The sequence below is a fragment of the Chanodichthys erythropterus genome, chromosome 18 (genome assembly GCF_024489055.1).
Source record: "Chanodichthys erythropterus isolate Z2021 chromosome 18, ASM2448905v1, whole genome shotgun sequence".
Classification (NCBI taxonomy): domain Eukaryota; kingdom Metazoa; phylum Chordata; class Actinopteri; order Cypriniformes; family Xenocyprididae; genus Chanodichthys; species Chanodichthys erythropterus.
Window position 1 is genome coordinate 1,418,254 of NC_090238.1, and position 27,994 is coordinate 1,446,247.

The window sequence follows — 27,994 nt, forward strand, 5'->3', positions numbered from 1 at the left end:
ACTCTGTGTTTGTCAAATAACAGTAGGTAATTCAGCCGGGAATATTTATGTGGGTGGTGGAAGTAAACAGATTCCAGATTCGGATGGCAGTAAAATGCCTGTAAATGCTGAAATTACCTTACGTACACATGACAAACAATTCCTGCCTGAAGAGGGATTTAATGTAATAAACAGACTAAAATGCAAGTCTTTATTCAGTGATAATCTGCCCCTCCACCAGTTGTGACATTATTGACACCAAACACAAGCCAAGATCCATCCCTGAACTGCCTGTCTGCCTGGATATGACCACGGACGTCGCACTTGAGCTTCCTGCCAGCCTTGTTATGACCTAACCTCTGTGCCTTCTGTTACAGTTTCACCTGATCGGCTGTGGTGGTCTTCAGCCCCGACTGCACTGATGTGGTGGTCTTCTGCTCCACCGTGGAGGTCTTCAGCCCCAACTGCACTGATGTGGTGGTCTTCTGCTCCACCATGGAGTTCTTCAGCCCGACTGCACTGCCGTGGTGGTCTTCTGCTCCAACGTGGAGGTCTTCAGCCCCAACTGCACTGATGTGGTGGTCTTCTGCTCCAACGTGGAGGTCTTCAGCCCCAACTGCACTGATGTGGTGGTCTTCTGCTCCACCGTGGAGGTCTTCAGCCCAACTGCACTGCCGTGGTGGTCTTCTGCTCCACCGTGGAGGTCTTCAGCCCAACTGCACTGATGTGGTGGTCTTCTGCTCCACCGTGGAGGTCTTCAGCCCAACTGCACTGATGTGGTGGTCTTCTGCTCCACCGTGGAGGTCTTCAGCCCCGACTGCACTGATGTGGTGGTCATCTGCTCCACTGTGGAGGTCTTCAGCCCCAACTACACTACTGTGGTGGTCTTCTGCTCCACTGTGGAAATCTTCAGCCCGACTGCACTGCCGTGGTGGTCTTCTGCTCCACCGTGGAGGTCTTCAGCCCCGACTGTACTGATGTGGTGGTCTTCTGCTACACCATGGAGATCTTCAGCCCGACTGCACTGCCGTGGTGGTCTTCTGCTCCACCGTGGAGGTCTTCAGCCCAACTGCACTGATGTGGTGGTCTTCTGCTCCACCGTGGAGTTCTTCAGCCCGACTGCACTGCCGTGGTGGTCTTCTGCTCCACCGTGGAGGTCTTCAGCCCAACTGCACTGATGTGGTGGTCTTCTGCTCCATCGTGGAGGTCTTCAGCCCCGACTGCACTGATGTGGTGGTCATCTGCTCCACTGTGGAAATCTTCAGCCCCAACTGCACTGATGTGGTGGTCTTCTGCTCCACCGTGGAGGTCTTCAGCCCAACTGCACTGATGTGGTGGTCATCTGCGCCACTGTGGAGGTCTTCTGCTCCACCATGGAGGTCTTCAGTCCAACTGCACTGATGTGGTGGTCATCTGCTCCACTGTGGAGGTCTTCTGCTCCACCATGGAGGTCTTCAGCCCAACTGCACTGATGTGGTGGTCATCTGCTCCACTGTGGAAATCTTCAGCCCCAACTGCACTGATGTGGTGGTCTTCTGCTCCACCGTGGAGGTCTTCAGCCCAACTGCACTGATGTGGTGGTCTTCTGCTCCATCGTGGAGGTCTTCAGCCCCGACTGCACTGATGTGGTGGTCATCTGCTCCATCGTGGAAATCTTCAGCCCCAACTGCACTGATGTGGTGGTCTTCTGCTCCACCGTGGAGGTCTTCAGCCCAACTGCACTGATGTGGTGGTCATCTGCGCCACTGTGGAGGTCTTCTGCTCCACCATGGAGGTCTTCAGTCCAACTGCACTGATGTGGTGGTCATTCTGCTCCACCATGGAGGTCTTCAGCCCAACTGCACTGATGTGGTGGTCATCTGCTCCACTGTGGAAATCTTCAGCCCGACTGCACTGATGTGGTGGTCATCTGCTCCACCGTGGAGGTCTTCAGCCCCAACTGCACTGATGTGGTGGTCTTCTGCTCCACCGTGGAGGTCTTCAGCCCAACTGCACTGATGTGGTGGTCATCTGCTCCACTGTGGAGGTCTTCTGCTCCACCGTGGAGGTCTTCAGTCCAACTGCACTGATGTGGTGGTCATCTGCTCCACTGTGGAGGTCTTCTGCTCCACCGTGGAGGTCTTCAGCCCAACTGCACTGATGTGGTGGTCATCTGCTCCACTGTGGAGGTCTTCAGCCCCAACTGCACTGATGTGGTGGTCTTCTGCTCCACTGTGGAGGTCTTCAGCCCAACTGCACTGATGTGGTGGTCATCGGCTCCACTGTGGAAATCTTCAGCCCGACTGCACTGATGTGGTGGTCATCGGCTCCACTGTGGAGGTCTTCAGCCCGACTGCACTGATGTGGTGGTCATCTGCTCCACCGTGGAGGTCTTCAGCCCCAACTGCACTGATGTGGTGGTCTTCTGCTCCACCGTGGAGGTCTTCAGCCCGACTGCACTGATGTGGTGGTCTTCCGCTCCACCGTGGAGGTCTTCAGCCCGACTGCACTGATGTGGTGGTCATCGGCTCCACTGTGGAAATCTTCAGCCCGTCTGCACTGATGTGGTGGTCTTCTGCTCCACCGTGGAGGTCTTCAGCCCGACTGTACTGATGTGGTGGTCTTCCGCTCCACCGTGGAGGTCTTCAGCCCAACTGCACTGATATGGTGGTCATCTGCTCCACTGTGGAAATCTTCAGCCCCAACTGCACTGATGTGGTGGTCTTCTGCTCCACCGTGGAGGTCTTCAGCCCCAACTGCACTGATGTGGTGGTCTTCTGCTCCACCGTGGAGGTCTTCAGCCCAACTGCACTGATGTGGTGGTCATCTGCTCCACTGTGGAAATCTTCTGCCCGACTGCACTGATGTGGTGGTCTTCTGCTCCACCGTGGAGGTCTTCAGCCCCAACTGCACTGATGTGGTGGTCATCTGCTCCACTGTGGAAATCTTCAGCCCGACTGCACTGATGTGGTGGTCATCTGCTCCACTGTGGAGGTCTTCTGCACAACCATGGAGGTCTTCAGTCTGACTGCACTGATGTGGTGGTCTTCTGCTCCACTGTGGAAATCTTCAGCCCGACTGCACTGATGTGGTGGTCATCTGCTCCACCGTGGATGTCTTCAGCCCCAACTGCACTGATGTGGTGGTCTTCTGCTCCACCGTGGAGGTCTTCAGCCCAACTGCACTGATGTGGTGGTCATCTGCGCCACTGTGGAGGTCTTCTGCTCCACCATGGAGGTCTTCAGTCCAACTGCACTGATGTGGTGGTCATCTGCTCCACTGTGGAGGTCTTCTGCTCCACCATGGAGGTCTTCAGTCCAACTGCACTGATGTGGTGGTCATCTGCTCCACTGTGGAGGTCTTCTGCTCCACCATGGAGGTCTTCAGCCCAACTGCACTGATGTGGTGGTCATCTGCTCCACTGTGGAAATCTTCAGCCCGACTGCACTGATGTGGTGGTCATCTGCTCCACTGTGGAGGTCTTCAGCCCCAACTGCACTGATGTGGTGGTCATCTGCTCCACTGTGGAGGTCTTCTGCTCCACCGTGGAGGTCTTCAGTCCAACTGCACTGATGTGGTGGTCATCGGCTCCACTGTGGAAATCTTCAGCCCGACTGCACTGATGTGGTGGTCATCTGCTCCACCGTGGAGGTCTTCAGCCCCAACTGCACTGATGTGGTGGTCATCGGCTCCACTGTGGAAATCTTCAGCCCGACTGCACTGATGTGTTGGTCTTCTGCTCCACCGTGGAGGTCTTCAGCCCGACTGCACTGATGTGGTGGTCTTCCGCTCCACCGTGGAGGTCTTCAGCCCAACTGCACTGATGTGGTGGTCATCGGCTCCACTGTGGAAATCTTCAGCCCGACTGCACTGATGTGGTGGTCATCTGCTCCACCGTGGAGGTCTTCAGCCCCAACTGCACTGATGTGGTGGTCTTCTGCTCCACCGTGGAGGTCTTCAGCCCAACTGCACTGATGTGGTGGTCATCGGCTCCACTGTGGAGGTCTTCAGCCCGACTGCACTGATGTGGTGGTCTTCCGCTCCACCGTGGAGGTCTTCAGCCCCAACTGCACTGATGTGGTGGTCATCGGCTCCACTTTGGAAATCTTCAGCCCGACTGCACTGATGTGGTGGTCATCTGCTCCACCGTGGAGGTCTTCAGCCCCAACTGCACTGATGTGGTGGTCTTCTGCTCCACCGTGGAGGTCTTCAGCCCGACTGCACTGATGTGGTGGTCTTCCGCTCCACCGTGGAGGTCTTCAGCCCGACTGCACTGATGTGGTGGTCTTCCGCTCCACCGTGGAGGTCTTCAGCCCGACTGCACTGATGTGGTGGTCATCTGCTCCACCTTGGCCACCTGCCAAGCATGGTCTTCTGCTTTGTCTGCTCCACCTTGGTTTCCTGAGCTACCTCAGTCTCCTGGTTCCCTTCCACTTCATGGACATGGCCCTCCATCCCGCCCCCTGTTCTGCCTCCGCTCCACCTCCCACCTGGACTTTTGTTGTGTGTTTTCTTGGGACTGTCTGGAATCCGCTCTTAAGAGGGGATGTTCTCCCTGTGTGTTTTGTGGACTTTCCTTTCTTGGGTCATGTTTTGTAGTAGTTTGTAGTTATTATTATGACATTTAAAGTCTTTATCTCATAATTATGACTTAGTATAGTATGTCAATTTTTACTCTTTATCTCAGTAAAAATAATAAAAAGTATTTTTGTGTGAATTATTCCTTCTTTTAGGAAGCTGGACAGCAACCTGTTTATCAGTAAATGCTGGCTGTGTAAGGCTGTGTTATTTAGCATGGTTTGTGTGTTTTTCTTGGTCAGGTAACTTTAGCGCAGCCGGAGCAGCTAGCCGTCAGACACATCACAGCACCTCCCAGTCTCGTCCAGCATCACGGCTCAGTCCGTATCCCTATAACCTCCCCTGACACTTCAAAGCCCGGCTTGCCCACAGAGTCACGGTAGGGCCTGGGGAATCATGGGAGACAAAGGAAGCAATTAAGCGATAAAGATCACTCTGAGATATGACATTTCATCCCAGGCGGATCCGGTGGTCACACTCCTTTCAGAGAAGAATACTAGCAGAAAAAAGGAAAAGGGTGGGAATTGCCCCCTCCTCCTCCGACTGCCCTCCCCGTCTGTCTACAAACATGAGAAAAAGGTTGACTGCGGTGCGCTTCGAACCCTTCGCTAACAAAACCGCTTTCAACCCCTGCTCAAGAGGTGACACCAACTCCAAGAAGAGAAACTGTGTTCAAATGACAAATACGACTATAATCATATCAGTGAAGCTCATTTTCTTTTTATTTTCTTAAAGCATCATTTGAAAATCAAAGGAAGTCAAATAAATAAGCATTCTATTGTGTCTCTAATTGCCCCGAGATCGAGTTACGGATCTTGTTTCGCATTTGCGCTTTCAAACGGCAGTGTTCAAAGCCTCGTTCACCTGTCTGTGAGGAGAAAAACATCCACAGAGGATCTCTGAGAAGCGCACTGATTCAAGGCGGCTCTCTGAACGTCTTTTCCACCACGTATTAACACAACCTGAGAGCTATAACAGTCCTAATCTGTCTTGATTGTGAGCTTTTAAATGAATAGTTCACCCAAAAATTCATAGGAAAGACAACTGTTCAGCTTCTAAACCATCCTTCAAATGTTTGTGGTCAGTTTGTTTGTTTATTTGTTTAATAAAGAAATTCATTATTTTTTTCAGCAAGTACATAATAAATCATGAAAGTCCGTTTCCACCACATAAGAAAAAAGAAAAAAAAATTGTGCTTTTGTAAATGATAATAATGAGATGTAAAAGTTGAAATTCTAAGATCAAAGTAATTATATAGTCATCATTTTGACTTTTTTATCTCAATTTTGACTTTTTATTTCATAATTATGACTTTTTGTTTCATAATTTTGACTGTTTATATCAGAATTATGACTTGGTATGTCATGATTTTTGACTTTTAATGATTTACCAAATTATGATTTTTTTTTCTTTTATTGTAGAAATGGGCTTCCATATTAACTTGATGAAAAGTGACATTTTAAAATTATATTTCAAATAAATGCTTTTCGTTTGGATTTTATATTCATCAAAGAATCCGGAAAAAAATCATGGTTACCACAAAAAAATATTAAGAAGCACAACATTTTTCATTATTGATAATAAAAAGAAAGGTTTCTTGAGCAATTCAGCTTTGCCATCACAGGAATACATTACATTTTAAAATATATTAAAACAGAAAAATGACTGTAAAAAGAACTGTAATAATATTTCACAATATTACTGTTCTTACTGTATTTTTAATCAAATAAATGCAGCCTTAGTGAGCAGAAAAGACTTCTTTCAGAAACCCAAACCCCAAAATTTTGAATGGTAGTGTATATGACTCTGCAAGTCATATGATGCTTTATGTCATGCTATATGTGCCCAAATGTAAGCTATTATTCTTTGACAATGTCCTCCATTTAAATCCCATTCTCCATTCCGCTTTTTCAAAAAGTGCCAGGCTGCATTCAGCTAGGACACACATAAGAGCCAGTGGTGTTTTGGTATCAGTGCCGTCCATTTCTAAATCTGAAACCAACCACACATTAGATTTCAGAGCTTTGACGTAGGGTAATATTTTCAGTGAATAATGACTTACAGTTTGTTTGTTTCTCACACAATGCATAATGAGACTTCTGAAGACTTTGAATATTATTGCAAACTATTTTTTGTGATACTTTTATGGTGCTTTTTGATTCTTGACAGATGTGGTCGCTATGATCTGCCATTGTATGGAATGAGGTGTGGGGGAGAAACTCTTTCATGATGCACCAAAAAAAAAAAAAAAAATCAGACAGGTTTGAAATGGTGAGTAAATAGACAGAAATGTCCATTAGTCAAAATGCCTAAAAACAAGGACTTTTTTGACTGCTGATTGTTGAGTGTCTTAAGCGCCACGGGCAGCGACTTCAAACATGAGGGAAGCACACCTGTTTGAAGGGTTAAGAGGGATGATGGGAAATAAGTAGAGACCAGTGGACAGTCACCAGCGGGGATATCCGAGGGCCATCTTTTCATTAGTTGTACCTAATGAAACTGCACAACAACAGGGAAGAGATCCCCACCGCTGAGACACGCTACCGGCACCAAAATTACACTGAAAACAAAAGGGCCTTCACATCTTCACATCAAAGTGTTTCCACTGAAAGAGAAATGACAGGTCGTTTAGAGCAATCAGAAACAAAGTGCAAGGTACCATAACGTGATCGCTGCCACGAGATCAATCCTTTCAGATCATTAATGTTTTATATACACATTACATGTCAAAAGTATGTGAACAGCCCTTCTAATTAGCTCGTCTGAGTTTTCCAGACAAACCCATCACTGACAGGTGCACAAACCCGACAACGGAGCAGCTCTTCCTGCATATGAGATCTGAGAATGACCTCAAGTAGAAAGGAGTTTTTGAACCATAAGAAAGAAAATTCATTTATGGGGTCTCATTAATATCTCACTTCTTTCTTCTTCTAGGCCAAACTGAGACTTGTTCGGTAAGTTTCTACTGACAAAACAGACTCAAGCAATCTCATATGGGTCTAATCTCTCTGAATAATTCTCATAATAATGGAGGTATTACAGCAGAAAATAGAGAACCGGTTCTGTAGTGACACTCTTGAATTTGTCAAAAAAAGTCAAATTTGTCAAATGTACTAAGTAATGGGATGTACAAATATGCTAACAACAGTATTTTGGTCTTAATAAAGCTGGTATTAAAGGAACATTCTGGGTTTAATATGAGTTAAAGGGGTGGTTGATTATGATTTGACTTTTTTAACTTTAGTTAGTGTGTAATGTTGCTGTTTGATCATAAACAACATCTACAAAGATACGACGCTCAAAGTTCAATGCAAAGAGAGATATTTTCTTTTACAGAAATCACTGTTTAAGAACTGCAACAAATTATTATAACCTTTATTTTACCAGGAAAAGAAGCACATTGAGATTAAGAATCTCTTTTACAAGAGCGTCCTGGCCAAGAGTGACAACACATTTCTCATGGGTTTAACAGATAACATCCATACATACATATTTAAACACATACATAACTAATCAAAACATCTACAAACCATTGTTTCTGTTTCCAAATCATTTAACATCACTTTAAATGGCTGGTAGGGACTACAACGAGCTTCTTCCCAGGTTGGTGACATCACTAACTCTAAAATTTACATAAACCCCGCCCCCGAGAACACACAACAAAGGGGGCGGGGCCATGTTGGGCTGCTTTAGAGAAGAAGAAGATTGAATAGAGATGCTTTTGTCCGTGACTTTTAACTGCACTGTAAAAAAGTATTTTTTGATGTAAAAAAAGATGACCATGTTTTACACGAAAATACCATTTCAATTTTTCTACTTGAATTTTACATTTAAATCATGTGTTTTACGTGTTACTTGCTGGTTCTTTGTAATTATTTGTGTACTAGCAATTTCTGAGTGAAAATTGTTTCTACAGCAGTTTTTTTAAAGAGGTTCCTTTGAGGCAAAGATTGAGTTTTAGCAGTGATCGTTCCCTCATTATCTATCTGTCACGTGTGTGCTCTGTTTTGGTTCTGTTTTCATTCCGTTCCTTGTGTTCTTCTGCCTATGTTCACTGTCATTAGTTCCTATGGTTCTTAATTATAGTCACACCTATTCTAGTCTATTCTAGTTAATTATCTTCCTGCTATATATGCAATTAGTTTCCTCAGTTCCTTTGTTCAATATTGTTTATTGTGTCAATGTTTAATGGTTGGGTTTGCTATAATCTCCAAAGATCTCCTGTGTTTTGATTTTGTGATTTAAAGACTATGCGGAAACACTTTACAATAAGGTTCATTTGTTAACATTAGTCAATGTATTAACTAACATGAACTAACCATGAGCGATACATTTGTTACTGTATTTGTTAGTCTTTGTTAAAGGTTAGTTAATAAAAAAACAGCTGTTCATTGTTTGTTCATGTTAGTTCACAGTGTAACTGTTGTGAATGGGAGGCTCAGGCAGGAGATCCAAGTGCAGCGTTTTATTTACAGTGAGAATGGTCGTACAGGCAGAGTCAATCAGGAACAAACAGGAGCAGCAAAGGACAGGCAGGGTCGTAGTCATGGTACAGGCGGTAGATCAAAAGGCTGGCAGATATCACTCACAGAACGGTATACAAAACACAGGTCAGGACAGGCAGCAATGGATCAACAGCGGGTAACAGGCAGGAACAATAACAATAAACAGACCAGATATAAACGCTTGGAATTGTAACAGGAGTTAGCAATACTTCGCGGTGAGGTGGTGTGAGTGGAAGTCCTTTATAGTCCTGATAATGCATATCAGCTGGGTGTGGTGATTAGTGTGGAGTGTGCATGACTGTATGTGGCAACAGGTGATTGGTGGAGTGAGTGCATGTGATTGACAGGGAGGATTATGGGAAATGGAGTCCGGAGTGAACAGGATGGGTAATGAGAGTCCGGAATGGAGTGCCCTCTAGTGGCTGATAGGGCACTCTCACTGGTGATCGTGACATTACCCCCCCTCAAAGGAGCGGCTACCAGACGCTCCACCAGACAAAACAAAAAAACAAAAAACTCAGGAGGGAGGTGGACCGGAGGAGGATCAGGGGGAGGGATGGCGGGCCAGATCCAGGCCGCCCCACTGAAAGCCAGGGTGGTGCTGGAGGAACTGACCAGGCTGGTTCCAGCGGGTCTGGAATCCTGGCTGATTGCCAGGGTGGTGCCGGAGGAACTGACCAGGCTGGTTCCAGCGGGTCTGGAATCCTGGCTGATTGCCAGGGTGGTGCCGGAGGAACTGACCAGGCTGATTGCCAGGGTGGTGCCGGAGGAACTGACCAGGCTGGTTCCAGCGGGTCTGGAATCCTGGCTGATTGCCAGGGTGGTGCCGGAGGAACTGACCAGGCTGGTTCCAACGGTTCAGACGGCCTGGGCGGCAGCGGCAGGGCAGAAGATCTGGGCGGTGGCGGCAGGGCAGAAGGCTTGGGCGACGGCGGCAGGGCAGAAGATCTGGGCGGTGGCGGCAGGGCAGAAGGCTTGGACGGCGGCGGCAGGGCAGACCAAGGTTGCTCCGTGGCCGTATCAGGGAGAGCGGGCAGCTCTGTGACGGCCTCCGTAACCGTATCAGGGAGAGCGGGCAGCTCGGTGATGGCAGCGGGCTCTGGATGCTCTGGGACGGCAGCGGGCTCGGGCTGCCCTGAGTGCATCACAGAACTGACAGGGAAAGCATGCAGGACTGGCATGGACTCACTGGCTGGAGCGGGCTCTGGAGCGGACTCACTGGCTGGAGCGGGCTCTGGAGCGGACTCACTGGCTGGAGCGGGCTCTGGAGCGGACTCACTGGCTGGAGCGGGCTCTGGAGCGGACTCACTGGCTGGAGCGGGCTCTGGAGCGGACTCACTGGCTGGAGCGGGCTCTGGAGCGGACTCACTGGCTGGAGCGGGCTCTGGAGCGGACTCACTGGCTGGAGCGGGCTCTGGAGCGGACTCACTGGCTGGAGCGGGCTCTGGAGCGGACTCACTGGCTGGAGCGGGCTCTGGAGCGGACTCACTGGCTGGAGCGGGCTCTGGAGCGGACTCACTGGCTGGAGCGGCCTTACTGGCTGGAGCGGACTCACTGGCTGGAGTGGACTCACTGGCTGGAGCGGGCTCTGGGAAGGCCTCCAGGCCTTGAGGGATGACTAAAGCCTTCCTCCTCCTCCTCCTTTTACGAGTGTGAAGCGGAGACTCAGTGCCAACCTCCTCTGAGGCCTCTGGAGCGGATTCACGGGCTGGGATGCACTCATGGGCCGGAGCAGGCCTCGAAAAGGACACACTACTCTCAGAGTGGCAGTGTCTCTCAGAAGTCAAGATGGGCAGAGGATCACCAATTCCCCCAATGCTGCAGCCAAAAATAGTGGAGCAATATCAGAAAGGAGTTTCTCAGAGAAGAACTGCAAAGAGTTTGAAGTTATCATCATCTACAGTGCATAATATCATCCAAAGATTCAGAGAATCTGGAACAATCTCTGTGCGTAAGGGTCAAGGCCGGAAAACCATACCGGATGCCCGTGATCTCCGGGCCCTTAGACGGCACTGCATCACATACAGGAATGCTACTGTAATGGAAATCACAACATGGGCTCAGGAATACTTCCAGAAAACATTGTCAGTGAACACAATCCACCGTGCCATTCACCGTTGCCGGCTAAAACTCTATAGGTCAAAAAAGAAGCCATATCTAAACATGATCCAGAAGCGCAGGCGTTTTCTCTGGGCCAAAGCTCATTTAAAATGGACTGTGGCAAAGTGGAAAACTGTTCTGTGGTCAGACGAATCAAAATTTGAAGTTCTTTTTGGAAAACTGGGACGCCATGTCATCCGGACTAAAGAGGACAAGGACAACCCAAGTTGTTACCAGCGCTCAGTTCAGAAGCCTGCATCTCTGATGGTATGGGGTTGCATGAGTGCATGTGGCATGGGCAGCTTACACATCTGGAAAGGCACCATCAATGCTGAAAGGTATATCCAAGTTCTAGAACAACATATGCTGCCATCCAGACGTCGTCTCTTTCAGGGAAGACCTTGCATTTTCCAACATGACAATGCCAGACCACATACTGCATCAATTACAACATCATGGCTGCGTAGAAGGATCCGGGTACTGAAATGGCCAGCCTGCAGTCCAGATCTTTCACCCATAGAAAACATTTGGCGCATCATAAAGAGGAAGATGCGACAAAGAAGACCTAAGACAGTTGAGCAACTAGAAGCCTGTATTAGACAAGAATGGGACAACATTCCTATTCCTAAACTTGAGCAACTTGTCTCCTCAGTCCCCAGACGTTTGCAGACTGTTATAAAAAGAAGAGGGGATGCCACACAGTGGTAAACATGGCCTTGTCCCAACTTTTTTGAGATGTGTTGATGCCATGAAATTTAAAATAAACTAATTTTTCCCTTAAAATGATACATTTTCTCAGTTTAAACATTTGATATGTCATGTATGTTGTATTCTGAATAACATATTGAAATTTGAAACTTTCACATCATTGCATTCTGTTTTTATTCACAATTTGTACAGTGTCCCAACTTTTTTGGAATCAGGTTTGTAGTTGAGTCAGACCCCAGAGCAAAGGACCAGGCCGAGGCTGTGTGACATGAATAACCCTGCAGTTGCAAAGATGCAAAGCAGCCGCTTCTAGTGTGTCACCCGTTTGGCTCCAGCTCCATACACTTGGGGCCGCGTATGAATACGGCGCAGTGAGCGGGGGAGTGAAACAAGAGGATCTGACCTCCACCTGCACTGACATCAGCCATTACTAGCCAACTGATCCTCCCATCAAAACAAGCCACACATCCACTGCTAAGAAGTGCTGCACGGGTGCATGATGAAACAAGTCTGAGCTGAGGACCGCACAGAGAGAAACTCTCGCTCAACAACACACCTTCAGTCTACTGACGGACAGCACTGTATCTAAAACAACCGCCTCAGTACAAGCACATAAAGAGACCCATTAGATCAGACTCGGGCATTAACATTGAGTACAAATGGATAATATGGATAATTAGACATTTTAAAAAAGTTACTTTGTCCAACATGAGTTGAAGCTTGCACACAAAATTTGTCGAATCAGATGTGTCTGTTGTGATACTGATGATGATGCATGCGAATCAAAAACATTTTTCACTTTTTGGGCCTCTGAATAAAAACATTTTTTTAAGAAATTTTCACCATTGCACCAAAGTTTTATTGAAACTGCATCAGGTGACTGTAGGCATCTTTCTGACAGAGTTTGGTGTGATTATGAGCGATGTTATCTTGATGGAGGGAGGCCAGTTGATGTGCATCTGCTCCAAGAAACCTTGGAAAAGCTCATGCTCTGCCCTAAGCCACTTCAAAATGAAATTCCTACCTTCCCTCATCTGACAAACCTGTGTCTGATATAGCCTTCAAAGGAAAAGTGGCAAGCCTCTACCTCCAGGCTGAGGTAATTTGACTAAAGCTTTGCAAAGAGAGAAGACAAATGTTGTGGGCTTTTTACCTCTTCAGAGATTAGATGTGATGCTGCTTCTTTTACACGATAATCGCTGTTATTGGGTCACCTGAGGAAACGTGAAAATGTCAGAATTTTTTCATATTTTTTCATGGCCAGGACACTCTTGTAAAAGAGATTCTTAATCTCAATGTGCTTCTTTTCTTGGTAAAATAAAGGTTATAATAATAATAATAATAATAATATAATTTCTTGAGAACTTTTTTTTTTTAAGGCATATTTTCCAAACCTTCCAAAAGCACTTTCCAAAACATCCACTTTTGTTCAAGGTAATTAAAGGGTTAGTTCACCCAAAAATGGAAATTCTGTCATTAATTACTCTCCCTCATGTCGTTCCACACCCGTAAGACCTTCATTCATCTTCAGAACACAAATTAAGATATTTTTGATGAAATCTGAGAGGTATATGACTCGTCCATAGATAGCAATATAATCAAAACTTAGTATTGGCTCAGTATTGGCTGACGCTGATCACGTGACGCATGTGTGTGATGCTGATGCAGGAGCCGGCCAATACTGAGTCGGCGTTCTGACATAGAACCTGGAAGCGCTGGACGTAAAAAACGTATGAGAATGACACAGAAGAGATTGTTGAATAAAGTTGTTATTTTTGTTTTGTTTTTGTGGACAAAAAGTATTCTCGTCTCTTCATAACATTAAGGTTGAACCACTGCAGTCACATGACTGTTTTAACGATGTCTTTAGTACCTTTCTGGAAGTGTTGATTATATTGCTGTCTATGGACGAGTCATATACCTCTCGTATTTCATCAAAAATATCTTAATATCTTAACTTTTGCCCCCTACTGTTGGGGAGAAAGACAGAATAATTAATATGATAATAAACAGCTGCTGATTTTTCCATTTGTTGACATGACATAGTTAGATTCAGATAGTAAATATCATATATTAAGTAGGATATCCACCTTATTTAAAATGAAACCATCATATTTAAAAATATGATATTAATCCTATCATATTAACTTAGACATTATTAAAAACTAGAGATGCACCGATATATCGTCCAATAATCGGTATCAGCCGATAAAAGAAAATTTTCACACTCTCAGCAATCAGCCGATACTTTAAAAACAGCCGGTAATCAGGGCCGATATATTCAAAAGAGGGCAGGAAAATGCACTGAATTTGAGCTTTGTGTAAAGAAAATGTTTGACGTTCAATACTCACAGTAATTATATGAATTGATAACATTCAGAAAGTTAGGAAATGTTAATTTAATCTTCAGAATTTAGGTAATGTGTGTTAATATTAATTTGAGTAATGTGTTTGTTGATAACTGATACCAGTTACTCTGAAACATGTTAATGAAATGGAGAGAATAAAGTTTTTATTTGCATTTATTTCAAAATATAATGATTAATTATTAATTATAATGAAATTATCATTAATTTAAAAGAAGGTATAAAAGGCAGGACCCCCAAACTATCGGTATCAATATTGTTATCGGTATCGACAGATATCACTCTGAATAATCAGCTATCGGTATCGGTGGAGAAATGTAGTATTGGTGCATCTCTATTAAAAGCATAATATTTTAGCTAAAGATTTGCCCTGTGTGTCTGTGGGGCAAAAGGCCATACATTTATAAGATTTTTAAACAAAATAAACCACTTTTATGAGTTATTTTCACACAAAATCTTTTGCTCCATAAATGTTCAGTGCATATCTATTTTTCTGCAGTCATACATTATGGGCATAGTGAAAAGCACATATTTTCTTAAATTGTGCCTTCAGCACTGTGGTATATACACTATTTTCCCAAAATCCAGATTAATTTTAATTAAAGGTGCCCTAGAATCAAAAATTGAATTTATCCTGGCATAGCTGAATAACAAGAGTTCAGTACATGGAAATGACATACAGTGAGTCTCAAACTCCATTGTTTCCTCCTTCCTATATAAATCTCATTTGTTTAAACGACCTCAGAAGAACAGGCGAATCTCAACATAACACCGACTGTTACGTAACAGTCGGGATCATTAATATGTACGTCCCCAATATTTGCATATGCCAGCCCATGTTCCCAACATTATGAAAGGCATTAGACAAGGGCAGAACATCTGGATCTGCACAGCTGAATCATCAGACTAGGTAAGCAAGCAAGAACATTAGCGAAAAATGGCAGATGGAGCAATAATAACTGACATGATCCATGATATCATGATATTTTTAGTGATATTTGTGAATTGTTTTTATAAATGTTTCATTAGCACGTTGCTAATGTACTGTTAAATGTGGTTAAAGTTACCATCATTTCTTACTGTATTCACGGAGACAAGAGCCGTCGCTATTTTCATTTTTAAACACTTGCAGTCTGTATAATTCATAAACACAACTTCATTCTTTATAAATCTCTCCAACAGTGTGTAATGTTAGCTTTAGCCACAGAGCACTATCAAATTCATTCAGAATCAAATGTAAACATCCAAATAAATACTATACTCACATGATCCGACGCATGCATTCAGTATGCATGATTAACATCTTGTAAAGATCCATTTGAGGGTTATATTAGCTGTGTGAACATTGTAAATGCACTGTATTATAGTCGAGAGCTCAGGGGGGCAGGGAGCATGCGATTTAAAGGGGACGTGCACAGAATCGCCGCATATTTAATGATGCCCCAAAATAGGCAGTTAAAAAAAAAATATTTAAAAAATCTATGGGGTATTTCGAGCTGAAACTTCACAGACACATTCAGGGGACACCTTAGACTTATATTACATCTTGTGAAAGAACGTTCTAGGGCACCTTTAAACAAAGATAATTACATGAAAAAAAGGGCCAATCTTTCGATAATGTTTACAAACATTCTATTATAATTCTGTCAAGTTTGGTAACAATTATGTGAGTGCAATCCTGATAATTACATAAGTAGTAAATCATGTAAAGCAAACATTTCCTGACAAAATATTTTTACATTTATTAATCAATTAATGCCTGACAAGATTGTTTTGACTGGAGAGACTAACAACCACATGTCTTCTTTTCACACCAGTCAGAAATCCTAAAGCATTCCCATTGGCTATTCCATCATAATTTCCTAATCAATCCTACTGGAAATGCAAAATCCACTGAGACTCTCGAATAAAAGAATCCTATTGGCATTTCACTTTATCCTTGAATCCTATTTTTTAAATTCTAAGATATTCTTTTCTTTTCTTTTTTGTCCCCATTATAACTGAGTCCAAGTTATGACTGAAGTCTTTACAGTATCTCTGACAAGAGCTGTAAGTAACATCAGAGGATCTGATCGATTAACCTTAAAGATGATCGGACAGAGATGCTTATTGAGGGTTCAAAGCGCTTCCGCTGCTGTTATCGTGGAACAGGGCAGTAAATGAGTGATTAGAGCCTGACAGGCGTCTGTATTCAGTCTGCTGATGGAGACACGCCGTCTCACCTTTGATTTGCTCTCGCGTCGCGACGTGCGCAGCGCCGTCTCGCGTCGCCAGATCCACGCAAGTGTCACTCCCATTCAGTCTCACCGGTGCGCGCGCGTCACGCAGTCTAGACGCTATTATTGCGCGATCAGAGACGCGCTGGTGCTGCAGGAGAGCTGTGAAATCATGGGGTCGAGTCGTGTGCTGCGCTTCGACTGATATTATTATTAGTTATGAAATCAAGCAGTCATGTTAACGGTTTCATTTAGCTCTCCAGCTTGTGTCATGTCTACTAACCACTTTTCCCCCTGTCTAATCATATAAAGACCACATATCCATTAAGAATGAATAATAATAAAGATTACTGTGATATGCACACCCTATCTTCTCTGTTTTCCAGCTGAGAGGTGTTGATTCACAGCTCTGACCACATGAACCCCTTCACTGCCCAGTCAAGCTGTTTTTGTACAGTCATCCAGGTTCAGTTTCACCCAAAGATAAAATGTGTGTATTTTGCATAAAGAAAAAAAGAACTTTTTGGCATTATTTTCATGAGAAATTATCATTCTGATCAGCTAATCATTACTGTGATGTAGTAATTTTTATTGTATTGTTGTAAAAAAAAAAAAAAAAAAGCATTAAAATACTGAGAAGTGTGGCATAAAATGCGCTTAATTGTCACTAAAGGGTAAAATATGACCCAGATATGATCTTGATGGATTCTGTGAGTTTTCAGATGGATGTCTTTGTTTCTTGATTCAAAGTAATCAACACTAATTATAATATAAGGAAACTTTATAGAACATTCTCTCAGAATGAACAGAAATTTTGTTAGAAAATATGTTATATAGAAAAAAGTTTACATATCTGGAATTTTGTCTGAAGAAGTGAACGTCCTTGTTAGTTTATATATGTATAATATGCAATGAATGATGACTTTTTCACTGAAATCATGTGTATGTATACATCTTTTGTGAAGCTTAAAGCTTAATTAAACCATCCAAATTATAATATTTTAAAAGTGTGCAATTGTATCACATATATACAGTAGAGGTTTGAATTGCTAAAATGCAAGCAAAGTTGTTTCAGTATAGGCAGTTCATAACAGAATACACCGATCAGCATGATATTATGAGCACCGATTAATATAACACTGATCATCTCTTCATCACGCTCCTGTTAGTGGGTGGATATATTAGGCAGCAAGTGAACATTTTGTCCTCAAAGTTGATGTTAGAAGCAGGAAAAATGGGCAAGCGTAAGGATTTGAGCGGGTTTGACAAGGACCAGATTGTGATGGCTAGACGACTGGGTCAGAGTATCTCCAAAACTGCAGCTCTTGTGGGGTGTTCCCGGTCTGCAGCGGTCAGTATCTATCAAAAGTGCTTCAAGGAAGGAACAGTGGTGAACGGGTGACAGGGTCATGGGCGGCCGAGGCTCATTGAAGGCTGGCCCGTGTGGTCCGATCCAACAGACGAGCTCCTGTAGCTCCAGAAGTTAATGCTGGTTGTGATAGAAAGGTGTCAGAATACACACGTATGGAGCTGCATAGCTCCAGTCAGGGTGCCCATGCTGACCCCTGTCCACCAGCATGTGATGCTTTGGGCAATGTTCTGCTGGGAAACCATGAGTCCTGCCATCCATGTGGATGTTACTTTGACACGTACCACCTACCTAAGCATCGTTGAGACCATGTACAGCCTTTCATGGAAACGGTATTCCCTGGTGTCTGTGGCCTCTTTCAGCAGGATAATGTTCCTGACACAAAGCAGAAATGGTTCAGGAATGGTTTGAGGAGCACAACAACGAGTTTGAGCCTCCAAATTCCCCAGATCTCAATCCAATCGAGCATCTGTGGGATGTGCTGAACAAACAAGTCCGATCCATGGAGGCTCCACCTCGCAACTTACAGGACTTAAAGGATCTGCTGCTAAGATCTTGGTGCAGATACCACAGCACACCTTCAGGGGTCTAGAGGAGTCCATGCCTCGACGGGTCAGGGCTGTTTTGGCAGCAAAAGGAGGACCAACACAATATTAGGAAGGTGCTCCTAATGTCATGCCTGATGGGTGTATATATGGCTGCCTTCCAGTGTGTGTGAGAAACCAGTATCTTTTGTTTTTGAGCTTTTAATAACAGAACAGCACACTACCCTTTATTAATCTCACATTGTTGTTGGAATGTTTGACAATTTATTTAACAACAAAGTTATTTTGGGAACATGTAAATCACATGCTGATGCAAAACATTAATACACATCTGATTCCTTTTACTGATATAGTAGAAAATCAGTTTTCCTAGGATTTCACACAGTGCTCTATTTTAAGTACACAAACGATGCGTTCTGATCAAATAGGGGGTCGTTTGGCTACGCATTACTATTTCCGTGAATGTATATTGTATTAAAGAAATAAATACTACCAGTAAATAAACTTTTAGTGGCTAATTCTTCTAGCTCATAGAAAAACCCTTATACAGTCTGATATACATTATGGAAAGCTGTACAGCTGCATTATAATTAAAATATGGACACTTTTATTTTTGTTTTTACTTATGTTGATATAAATATAAATTTATATATACTTTTTTTGTCAAAATATATGATCGATCAGACAAGAAATGAGACAAACACACATCTCAACACAGAAGTTATAAATAAGTGTCCACATACGGATATTTGTGTGTGAATGTGGGCCGTGTCTCTGGTCAGCGGCAGCCGCATCCCTCGACCACCATCTCCTGATAGTTTTTCAGCACCACCCTGTCCGTCTCGTCCAGGTAGAGCATAGAAATTGCACTGAGCTCGGTGGGAACGCAGCAGGCTTTGGGAATATTGGTGTTGACCGAGTTAACCAGCGTCTGTACGATAGCGTGATTGGTGGAGTTCAGGTGATCGGCCAATGGAAACGGACACTCGCCGTGACAGTAGTACGCCTGGTATCCGGGCGGCGCCACGATCCAGTCGTTCCAACCCACGTCGCTGAAGTCGACGTAGAGCGCGTGCCGCCGACAGTTGCGGTTGCGCTTTCGGCCTCTTTGCTTGGGGCTGCGCTTCGCTCGCCGCGTCAGCGGGTGACTCTTGCCGTCGTGCCCGAACGTGACTAGCAGCGGGCGAAGCTGGTCCCAGTCTTCATCCGGAAGCGGATGCAGGGAACGGCTTACGCGTACGTGCCGGCCCTGGTGTCGGCGGCTCCGGTTCAGGGGCACGACCTCCACGGCGAGGCCGTGGTTGGAGCGCTTGTCGCGGGTCCAGCGCAGCACGGCGGGACTCACGTCGAAACTCTCCCATCCGGACGCGTTGTGGCGCACCAGCCGTGTGTCCAGGAGCTGCGTGATGAGCTGCCCGGCCCGTGGGGGCTTCAGCACCTCGTATATGTTTATTCGGTGGAGACCCTCGTCTCCCATGTGTGGAGGATCTGAGATTGCATCATCTATTTGTTGCCTGTAGATACGAAGCTCTGCGGTAGAAATGAGTTCCTCCTCAGGGATGCTGCTGAGATTGAAGACGAAGCGCAGCGGAGTCTCCTGTGACCCGTCTGACTGCAACTCTTCCATGTGCTCTAGACGAGAAACATCGGAAAACAGGTCAAGATCAAATGCAAATGAACCCTATTAAACCCACATTTGATATGAACATTTCAAAGGCCTTTAAATGATCAAATCTTACTGAAAAACTAAGGTTTACTTGATTATCCATACACCATGTTTTCAATGTAAGCATCAAATATGATCATCATCTTTTGAGGAAGGCTTATTCGTTCATCTCTCGATCATCACTGTATTGCATTGCATTAAAACTTGGAATTTCAGATTAACAATCATACAGAAAGTAATACAGTAATATTGTTGACATTTGTCTTGTTTCTAGTACAGTGTTGTAATGGATCATTCATTTTTTCTTAGCAGAAGATTTAAGATTGTTCTCAAATAATTTAATATTCAAACATTTATTTATTTGGTATTGGTCCGTCAAATAATCGCTTCATGGTCCTAATCACCCAATCTGGATTCATTTTGTGATAATGACTAAGTCTTTATTATCCCATACATCAGCGGTGCCCAGTCCTGATCCTGGAGAGTTCAGTTCCGGACTTCAGTTCAAACCAGGGCCGTAACCACCATAGACATTGAGTCCCATCAATAATTAGAAATGGCCAAATTTCCACCCCAATATGTGACATTTGTGATACTGCTCTGCTGTACTCTATTATGCACTGCTCTGTTTGTTGATCGGATGACAAAAAATGGTTTTAAAAGTTACATTTTTGGGCTGGTCTGCCTCAGCGGTCTAACAGCGCTCATCACTGTCAGAATGAGTGACATTTTCACCCTTTAGAATTAGAAATCTGCTATTTGATTAATACGATATGATTAATTTAATTCATAACTGAATGTGACGAGACAAGAAACGTTTTGCATTTTTTGACATGTCAGACATATGATTTAAAAAAATATATTATTTTAAAATAGTTTAAATTGATTACTTAATAGACTTCACCATACTTATTTCTTTTTCATTATTCCCTTAAATCCCTTTTGAACCTTTAATTATTTAATTCCTTTTAATAAAATAAAATTACAGAACACATACTGGATATAGCTTTACTGACTGCAGGAATTATTGCATGCTTTATTAATTTTTCTTTTTTATAGTAAATAACAGCATGCATACTTCAAAAATACATCAGACATATAAACATGCAAGTATTTCAAAGTAATAATAGACTATCAAAATATTTTTGTTTTTCATATTACAGCTATTTTAGCTTTTTTTATGGTGAAATGAAATTGTAAAAGGCCAAAAATATAACATTGACCTACATATTAAGTAACACTTGGTTGGTGTCTAAATATATTGATTAAGTATGATAGGTCTTTATATTTATTATTTATTTTATATTTATTATTATTACCTTGTATGAATGTTTTTGTATTTGGGAAAATATATATTTTTGATTAATATTAAATTAAATAAATGTAAGGTTTGAACCAATCCAGAAATAAAGTATATGAAAAAAATAATATATTTAGCTGTAACAATTTAAAATTGGTCAAAAGTATCATTTTTAAGTGCAGAATATGTATCTTTTATTAAAAGATTAATCTGGTCCCTGAAATCACTGAACCAACCTACTTACGTTAATTTATACCAGCAAACCTATTTTTATGGGTTAAAACAGGTAGAAATAGCGTTTTAAGGTAACAATTGCAGGTTACCAGTTTTTTCAGTGTAACTACGAAGGTTATAAAAGGTTATACTGTATTTTTCAGGGAATCCTGTCTGCCTAAGAGACCACATTGTTAGCAAAAGGAGTTTATTTAGAAATCTGCAGAGTAGCATTAAAAATAATTGCACGTTGAGGAAAAAGTCCCTCAACAGGATCCACATGAAAAAGCATAGACTTTTAAAATTCTTTTTAAATATTGGGTTGAGTTTGAACTATCCCAGCTAACAAGGAATGTTCTCAGAGCTTATGAACTAACGTTCTTCCAGTAACATCAATAGAGCGTTCATTCAAACTTATCTGGTCATTAGTAACATTCTCGAAATGTAGGCACAAAAACATTATTTATACATCGTTCATTGAATGTTTTTAAATGTATCAGAGAACATTCAAAAGTAACATTCCAATAATGACAAAAAATGGAATGTTCACAACTGAACGGAAACATTCTTAGAACACATTTTCGTTCGCTGGGCAAGTGTCTCTGCTGTCTCACCTTCATGATGGAATCCTCTCACAGTGTTTGCTCGACTGGTGGACCTTTCGGGATAATCGAAGCTGACGTCGTGGGCTCCGGCCTCTTCCGCCTCCCCTGACTGCAGTCGATACAGGTCCAGCAGATACTGGGGCACGACAGCCGAGTAGCTGGGTCGCGGTCGCCTCTGCAGCCCAAACATGTGCAGCAGCGTGGCTTCAAAGTCCCGCAGCAGTTCATGACTCTGACCCAGGTGCTGAGCCGACACTTTCTTCTTCCCTTCCTCAGGTATTAGACTAGCATAGCTGCTCTCTCCCAGTAGGACTCGGCATAATAAAATAACCATCAGCATTCGATTACCAGGAATCATGATGTCTCTGGTGGGCAGTTGAACAAGGAGACAGAAAAGCAAGACTTCAGTGACAGATGTTTGCCTCCTCATTGACACATTCATACCAAAAACATAAAGTCGAGTACATGGTCCCACTGAACACGTTTAGCATGACGAGGGAGCGACAGAGTTTCCTTCAAATAACTGTGATTAGGCTATATGTGTTTTTAGTAGCTTATTATGAACATTTTGACTTTTTCATTTTGAGCAAATTTTCTAGTCATTTTAATAGCAATGCACACGGTTGTCAATTTAGCTTGAGGACAAACGATTTCCAGACACAAATTTCACAATGGTTCAAGTTGGTCATATGCAGTGACCAATAGAAATCAGCTTGGTTGTAAAGTGACTACAACACATATCGCTACAATACGGACCTTTTTTGCCTACGAAATTGTGCACCTTTCCACCAACTTAAAGTAACTTACTCAGCAACATTTACTTCAAACTGTTTCTAAAAAACATGATAGTCCGAAATGCATGTTTCAGAATGCAACAACACACAAAATTAAGCTTATAGCTACACTGAAAAACTTTAGTGTAGGAAACAATTTTCACTTAGAAATTACTAGTAAATTTTACAAGTAATTACAAAGAATTTGCAAGTAACATTGAATTAAACGTAAAATTTGGGACTAGAAAGACTGAAATATAATATATTCACAAAACTACTCAAATAAAAGTACTAAAAAGTACTCTAAAAGTACTCCAATAATCTTTGTGTCGAAGCGTTTGGATTCATGTTTGTTTTAGACCTTATTCATTCTAAAAAAATGCCATAACTAGTTTATAATTAAATAGTTTAAAAATCAGTTTTTCGGAGAAATGCCATTTTTGGTTCCCCAAAGAACCGTTCTTCTTAGTTTCAAGAACTTTTTAATAATCTTTTTAATAACCTTTTTCCACCATAAAGAGTATTTTGTTAAATGGATGTTACTTTATGAAGCCATTGATGCCAATAAAGAACCTTTATTTTTATGAGTTTAGGGACAAAAAAGCACTGAGATAAAAGTCATAGTGTGGAATGACATGACATGTGGGTGAGCAAATGATGACAGGATTTTCATTTTTGGGTGAACTATCCCTTTAAGGGTCAAACCAAACAACAGCTTGGTAATCACAACTGATGTCAAACAAAGATGGCAGCCTACAATTTTCAAGTGCTTAAACCGCACCATAAAACAGCTGAAAGCAAAACTCCTGATTGACCACTGTTTGTTGTAAAGAACGACTAAGCCTTTTAATTTGCAACAACCCCGTCACACAATTAAGACTGGATGGGTGTGGTCTACTCACCGACAGAAAATAAAGCATGGGAAAACAGTCCATGTTTGTCGAGAGGTGATACAGGACGAGTTCCTCAAGCCAATGTTACGTCGTCCTGCAGGGCTGTTTAAGAACTGTGGTGAGATCCTTTTCCTAAAACACAAAGGTAATATTTCATGTAATCCGATTAAAGCACACGTTTCAGTATAAGCAAGGCAGGAGTATTTTTTCACTAACAGCAAAATGCAAGTTTAAGTCAAACACCTTAAAAGCAACTAAAACGCTGCTTATGCAACACGTCATCTTCGCTCATTTACAAGAGTTCCAGGTGTGAACACCTGAAAGGATGGCAACTCCAATTTACATACAAATAGAGGTTCGTGTGTCAACAAAGGGATCTCAGAACTGCCTCTTTTATTGATGGCCTTTTTACAAATCCCTCTTAAAGAGTCCTTAAAAATCCCCCAACCCAGACTGGGCATGCAAGCGGCACCGTCCCAGTTTGTTAACCCGTAACATCCAAATATGTGCCAAAAGCAGAGTGGATCTTCATTGCAACCGTGCGACTCCACAAATGTGATTTCCAACGAATTATTTGAGTACAGAGTAAATGCACTAATAACAATCACAAGTGCTTGGGAAAGGTCTCAGAAAGCAACGTCATCACTGAAACCACAGCTGAACTTAATAGTTGAGCGTAGCAATGCATGTATTTTGTCATTTCTTGGACTTAGTTCTATTGGATCAAGTCCAACCATTACAGCAGGAATGATGCATTTTAACAAGAACACTGTGTGTGTGTGTGTGTGTGTGTGTGTGTGTGTGTGTGTGGTCACGAGTGTTATTTCCCTCTCCCTGTCTTCTCAATCAAGCATACTTGTGATTCTTGAATGATATACCATTAAAAACATTCATAATGTCTGCACTTTTAACAACAATGCATCACAGTGCTGCTATTCAAACAGTTCATTATGTCGAGAGCAAACCATAAAAACGAGCGTAACTAAAAGACTTTGATCAGCCATGCCAGAAAACATGTAACAAAGCACAAACAACTGCTTTCTTCAGACCACCTACTCTTGTTTAAAAGCCTACAGATACTGCCCTAAATATTTACAGAATCGCTTTTTGATGTGTTTGAAGATGGAGAGCAATGCATGTGCTTTTGCACAGTGTGGGTTTATAGTCCTTTAATTTGGCAGAGTCATGTAAAGCTCACAGTGCTCGACTTTGCTCTACCCTAACCCTGCTTAATGAGATTAGGTTATGCACATGGTTCTTCGGATGTGTGGGACAGGGTATGGGGGAGTAAGCTACCGCAGGAACAGACAATATTGAGGATTTAACCTCAGAAATCAAATCTGGAAGAACAAGTTGCATCGTGTCCACTTGGAAAACTGGACATTTTAAATTCAGCCTATAGTCTTCTGTGCAGTCGTTAAAGTTCATAGGCTATGTGCATAGTGTGATCTCAAACTAATTCTCATGAAAACCAAAGAAAAATTTAAAATATGCATTAAAATGTATGACAACATTAAAGTTCTCATCTAATTGTATCTCTCCCATAAACAAAAAATTACAATGTATACATCTGTCCATCAATAAGGAGGATTTGAATGGCTTTGCAATATAAGCAGCATCATAACAAAGAATGCAAGTACAGTATTATAGCAGTATAAGCAAATTGTTATATCCAACAACAACCCCTTTCTTGGCCTGAAAACAGTTCGAGACCCTTGCTCTAGAGTCTAGATGACAACATCTGTTGATCTGTAATCATTAGTGGACTGTCTGACTCTTGCAATAGTTCACATATTTGGTATGAAATGATATTTAGATTATCTTATTTCTTCATTTTTTTGCTTTCCACGTCCTTGAGCTGAAGTCAAAGATCCCTGCCAAATGGCTCATGGGGTTGTGTCTCTTTATGTCATAATGTTCCTCATAAAACCTTTCAGACGTGCTCTTATGCTTGACTGAGTGCCACCACTCTTCACTACAACTCATTTAAGTCTTCAAAACATGTGTGGAGGTCAAATGTACGAGTGCATTTTACTCTAAAGACTGGTTTCACTTAACTTTTCAAATTAAGAATACAACTATTTTCTCTAACTTCAGATAAAAACAACAGCATAAATGCTGCGTAAGCCCAAAGTGTTTGAATTGGATGCGAGGCCAATTTACGTTCTTCACTGAAACCAGAGTCACACTGATTTGGAACATTTAGAATCTAGAATTTTGTTGTAGATTCCAAAAGTAATCTTGATATGTTGATTTCCCAGCTATCAGAGCTTGGCTAATGTTTTGGCAAAGTTCTCTCTAAGTTATGAACAAACATTCTTCCACACTCTAAAAAATGCTGGGTTAAAAACAACCCAAGTTGGTTTGAAAATGGACAAACCCAGCCATTGAGTTGTTTTAACCCAGTTGGGTTAAATGTTTGCTCAAAGTGCTGGGTAGTTTTATTTAACTCAACTATTGATGAAAAATTACTGTATGTCTGGCTTAAAATGAACCCAAAATATGCTGAAAATGAGAAATCAGACACATAATTACTAAAGGAAACAATAACAATCAAAAGGTGAACATGTTTTTTATTAATAAGCAATTTAATAAATGTTTGTTTAATTATTATTCATTAAACTTATTAATAAATGTTCATTTATTAAACATATTATTTCCATTTCCAAAATATTTTGGGTTCATTTTAAGCAAGCAATACAGTAATTTTTAAACAATAGTTATCCAGCAGGTTAGGCAAACATTTAACCCAACTGCTGGGTTAAAACAACCCAATCACTGGGTTTTTCCATTTTCAACCCAACTTGAGTTGTTTTTAACCCAACATTTTTTTAGAGTGCAGAAATGTTCAGTTATCTGGTTTTATTAATGTCCTCAATGTAGTTTTATATATTTTTTTAAATGTTACTACTTGTTTTAGAATGTTTAGAGATTCAAAAGTAATGTTCCAATAATATTCGCAAAATAATTATATAACATTCAGAAATGACGTTAATGGGAACATTAACAAAACGTTCTTATAACATATTTTTGTTGGCCACTACCATCGTGGTTAGGGCCACATACATCAATTAGAATTGTACTAACATGGTATTAGCCACCACCTTAACACATAAATGATACAAAACATCTGTTCTGTTTGAATGAAATGCCATATTTCACGAGCAGAAGCCCTCATCCACCCGGCTGGTGTCCCGTGTGTGCGCGCGGTCAGGTGTTTGAACGCGTTGGTGGTTCTAAACTTGCAAAAAACATTTACCAAAAACAACCCAGAGTGACTGAGCAACATTTAATCCTGTGCAACATTCCCAATTCGTTCCCAGCGCGACAAACCAGAACGCTCCGGTTTTCGTTGATTATAATAATTGCGACCTCTCGACGCGTAAACACAGGTTTGTGGATTATAATGGGAGCGTTTTCGTTAGTCGTGTCGCCTGCAAAGACAGGATTTCCTAAAAGCGTATGAACAGATGAAGTCATAAATCACTTCTTATCATAATGAAAGCTGACTTCAACACGACATGCCGACTTACCATTGGAAGAGATGCGCACGGTATTCCTGATGAGAGTTTAACGGAGTTCGCCTCACATAACAAAAGTCCAACCCCGAAGGGAATGTTTAGGTCATTAGTTCCGCGTCACGTAGAAGAAACGTCCAATGCGAGCGCGGATCTCTGTAGCTCCAGGAATAGGCAAGAACGGAGAACATCACCGACTGATCCCGCATCCAGTTCTCCTGGCAGTTTTTATGTGACCGCCCTATGAAGTTCCTGTGCCTCCTCCCCTACTCTCTCAACCCACCGCGCTTCACCCACACCTCAGATAAACCCCAGAGAACGCAAACACACGGTTTCCTCCCTTACATGCATGCACTGCATACTGTACTGCTGTATCTTCTGGAGTGTAATCAGCGCGCTAGCGAGCACATGCAATCTATTAAAAGTGTCTTACTTTTTCTCGAGATCATCACATGGGTTCACCACACTTGCGTTGAGACGGGAAAGAGCGTGTGTATTGCAGTCAGTGACTCCACAGGAGAACCGTTCAGTGATCAGTTCTTAAAAGAACCATTTTTTCTTAGTATGAAGAAGAACATTTTAATAATCTAAAGTTGCCTACCATTTTCCACTACAAAGAACCTTTTGTGCAATGGATTCAGTGGATGTTTGAGGTTCTCGCAATCATCAATGCCAATCAAG

The 27,994-nt window shown here is 42.5% G+C and overlaps 1 protein-coding gene across 1 annotated transcript; it reads right to left on the reverse strand.

Moving 5' to 3' along the window:
- Positions 1–18,596: 18,596 nt before the first annotated feature.
- On the reverse strand, positions 18,597–27,551 carry bmp4 (bone morphogenetic protein 4). Its single transcript, XM_067367022.1, has 4 exons — positions 27,329–27,551; positions 23,805–23,927; positions 22,139–22,494; positions 18,597–19,977 (listed from the first exon to the last, which is right to left on the reverse strand). The coding sequence occupies exons 3-4, from the start codon at positions 22,485–22,487 to the stop codon at positions 19,124–19,126; spliced, it is 1,203 nt and encodes a 400-aa protein (XP_067223123.1). The 5' UTR covers positions 22,488–22,494; positions 23,805–23,927; positions 27,329–27,551; the 3' UTR covers positions 18,597–19,123.
- Positions 27,552–27,994: the final 443 nt, after the last annotated feature.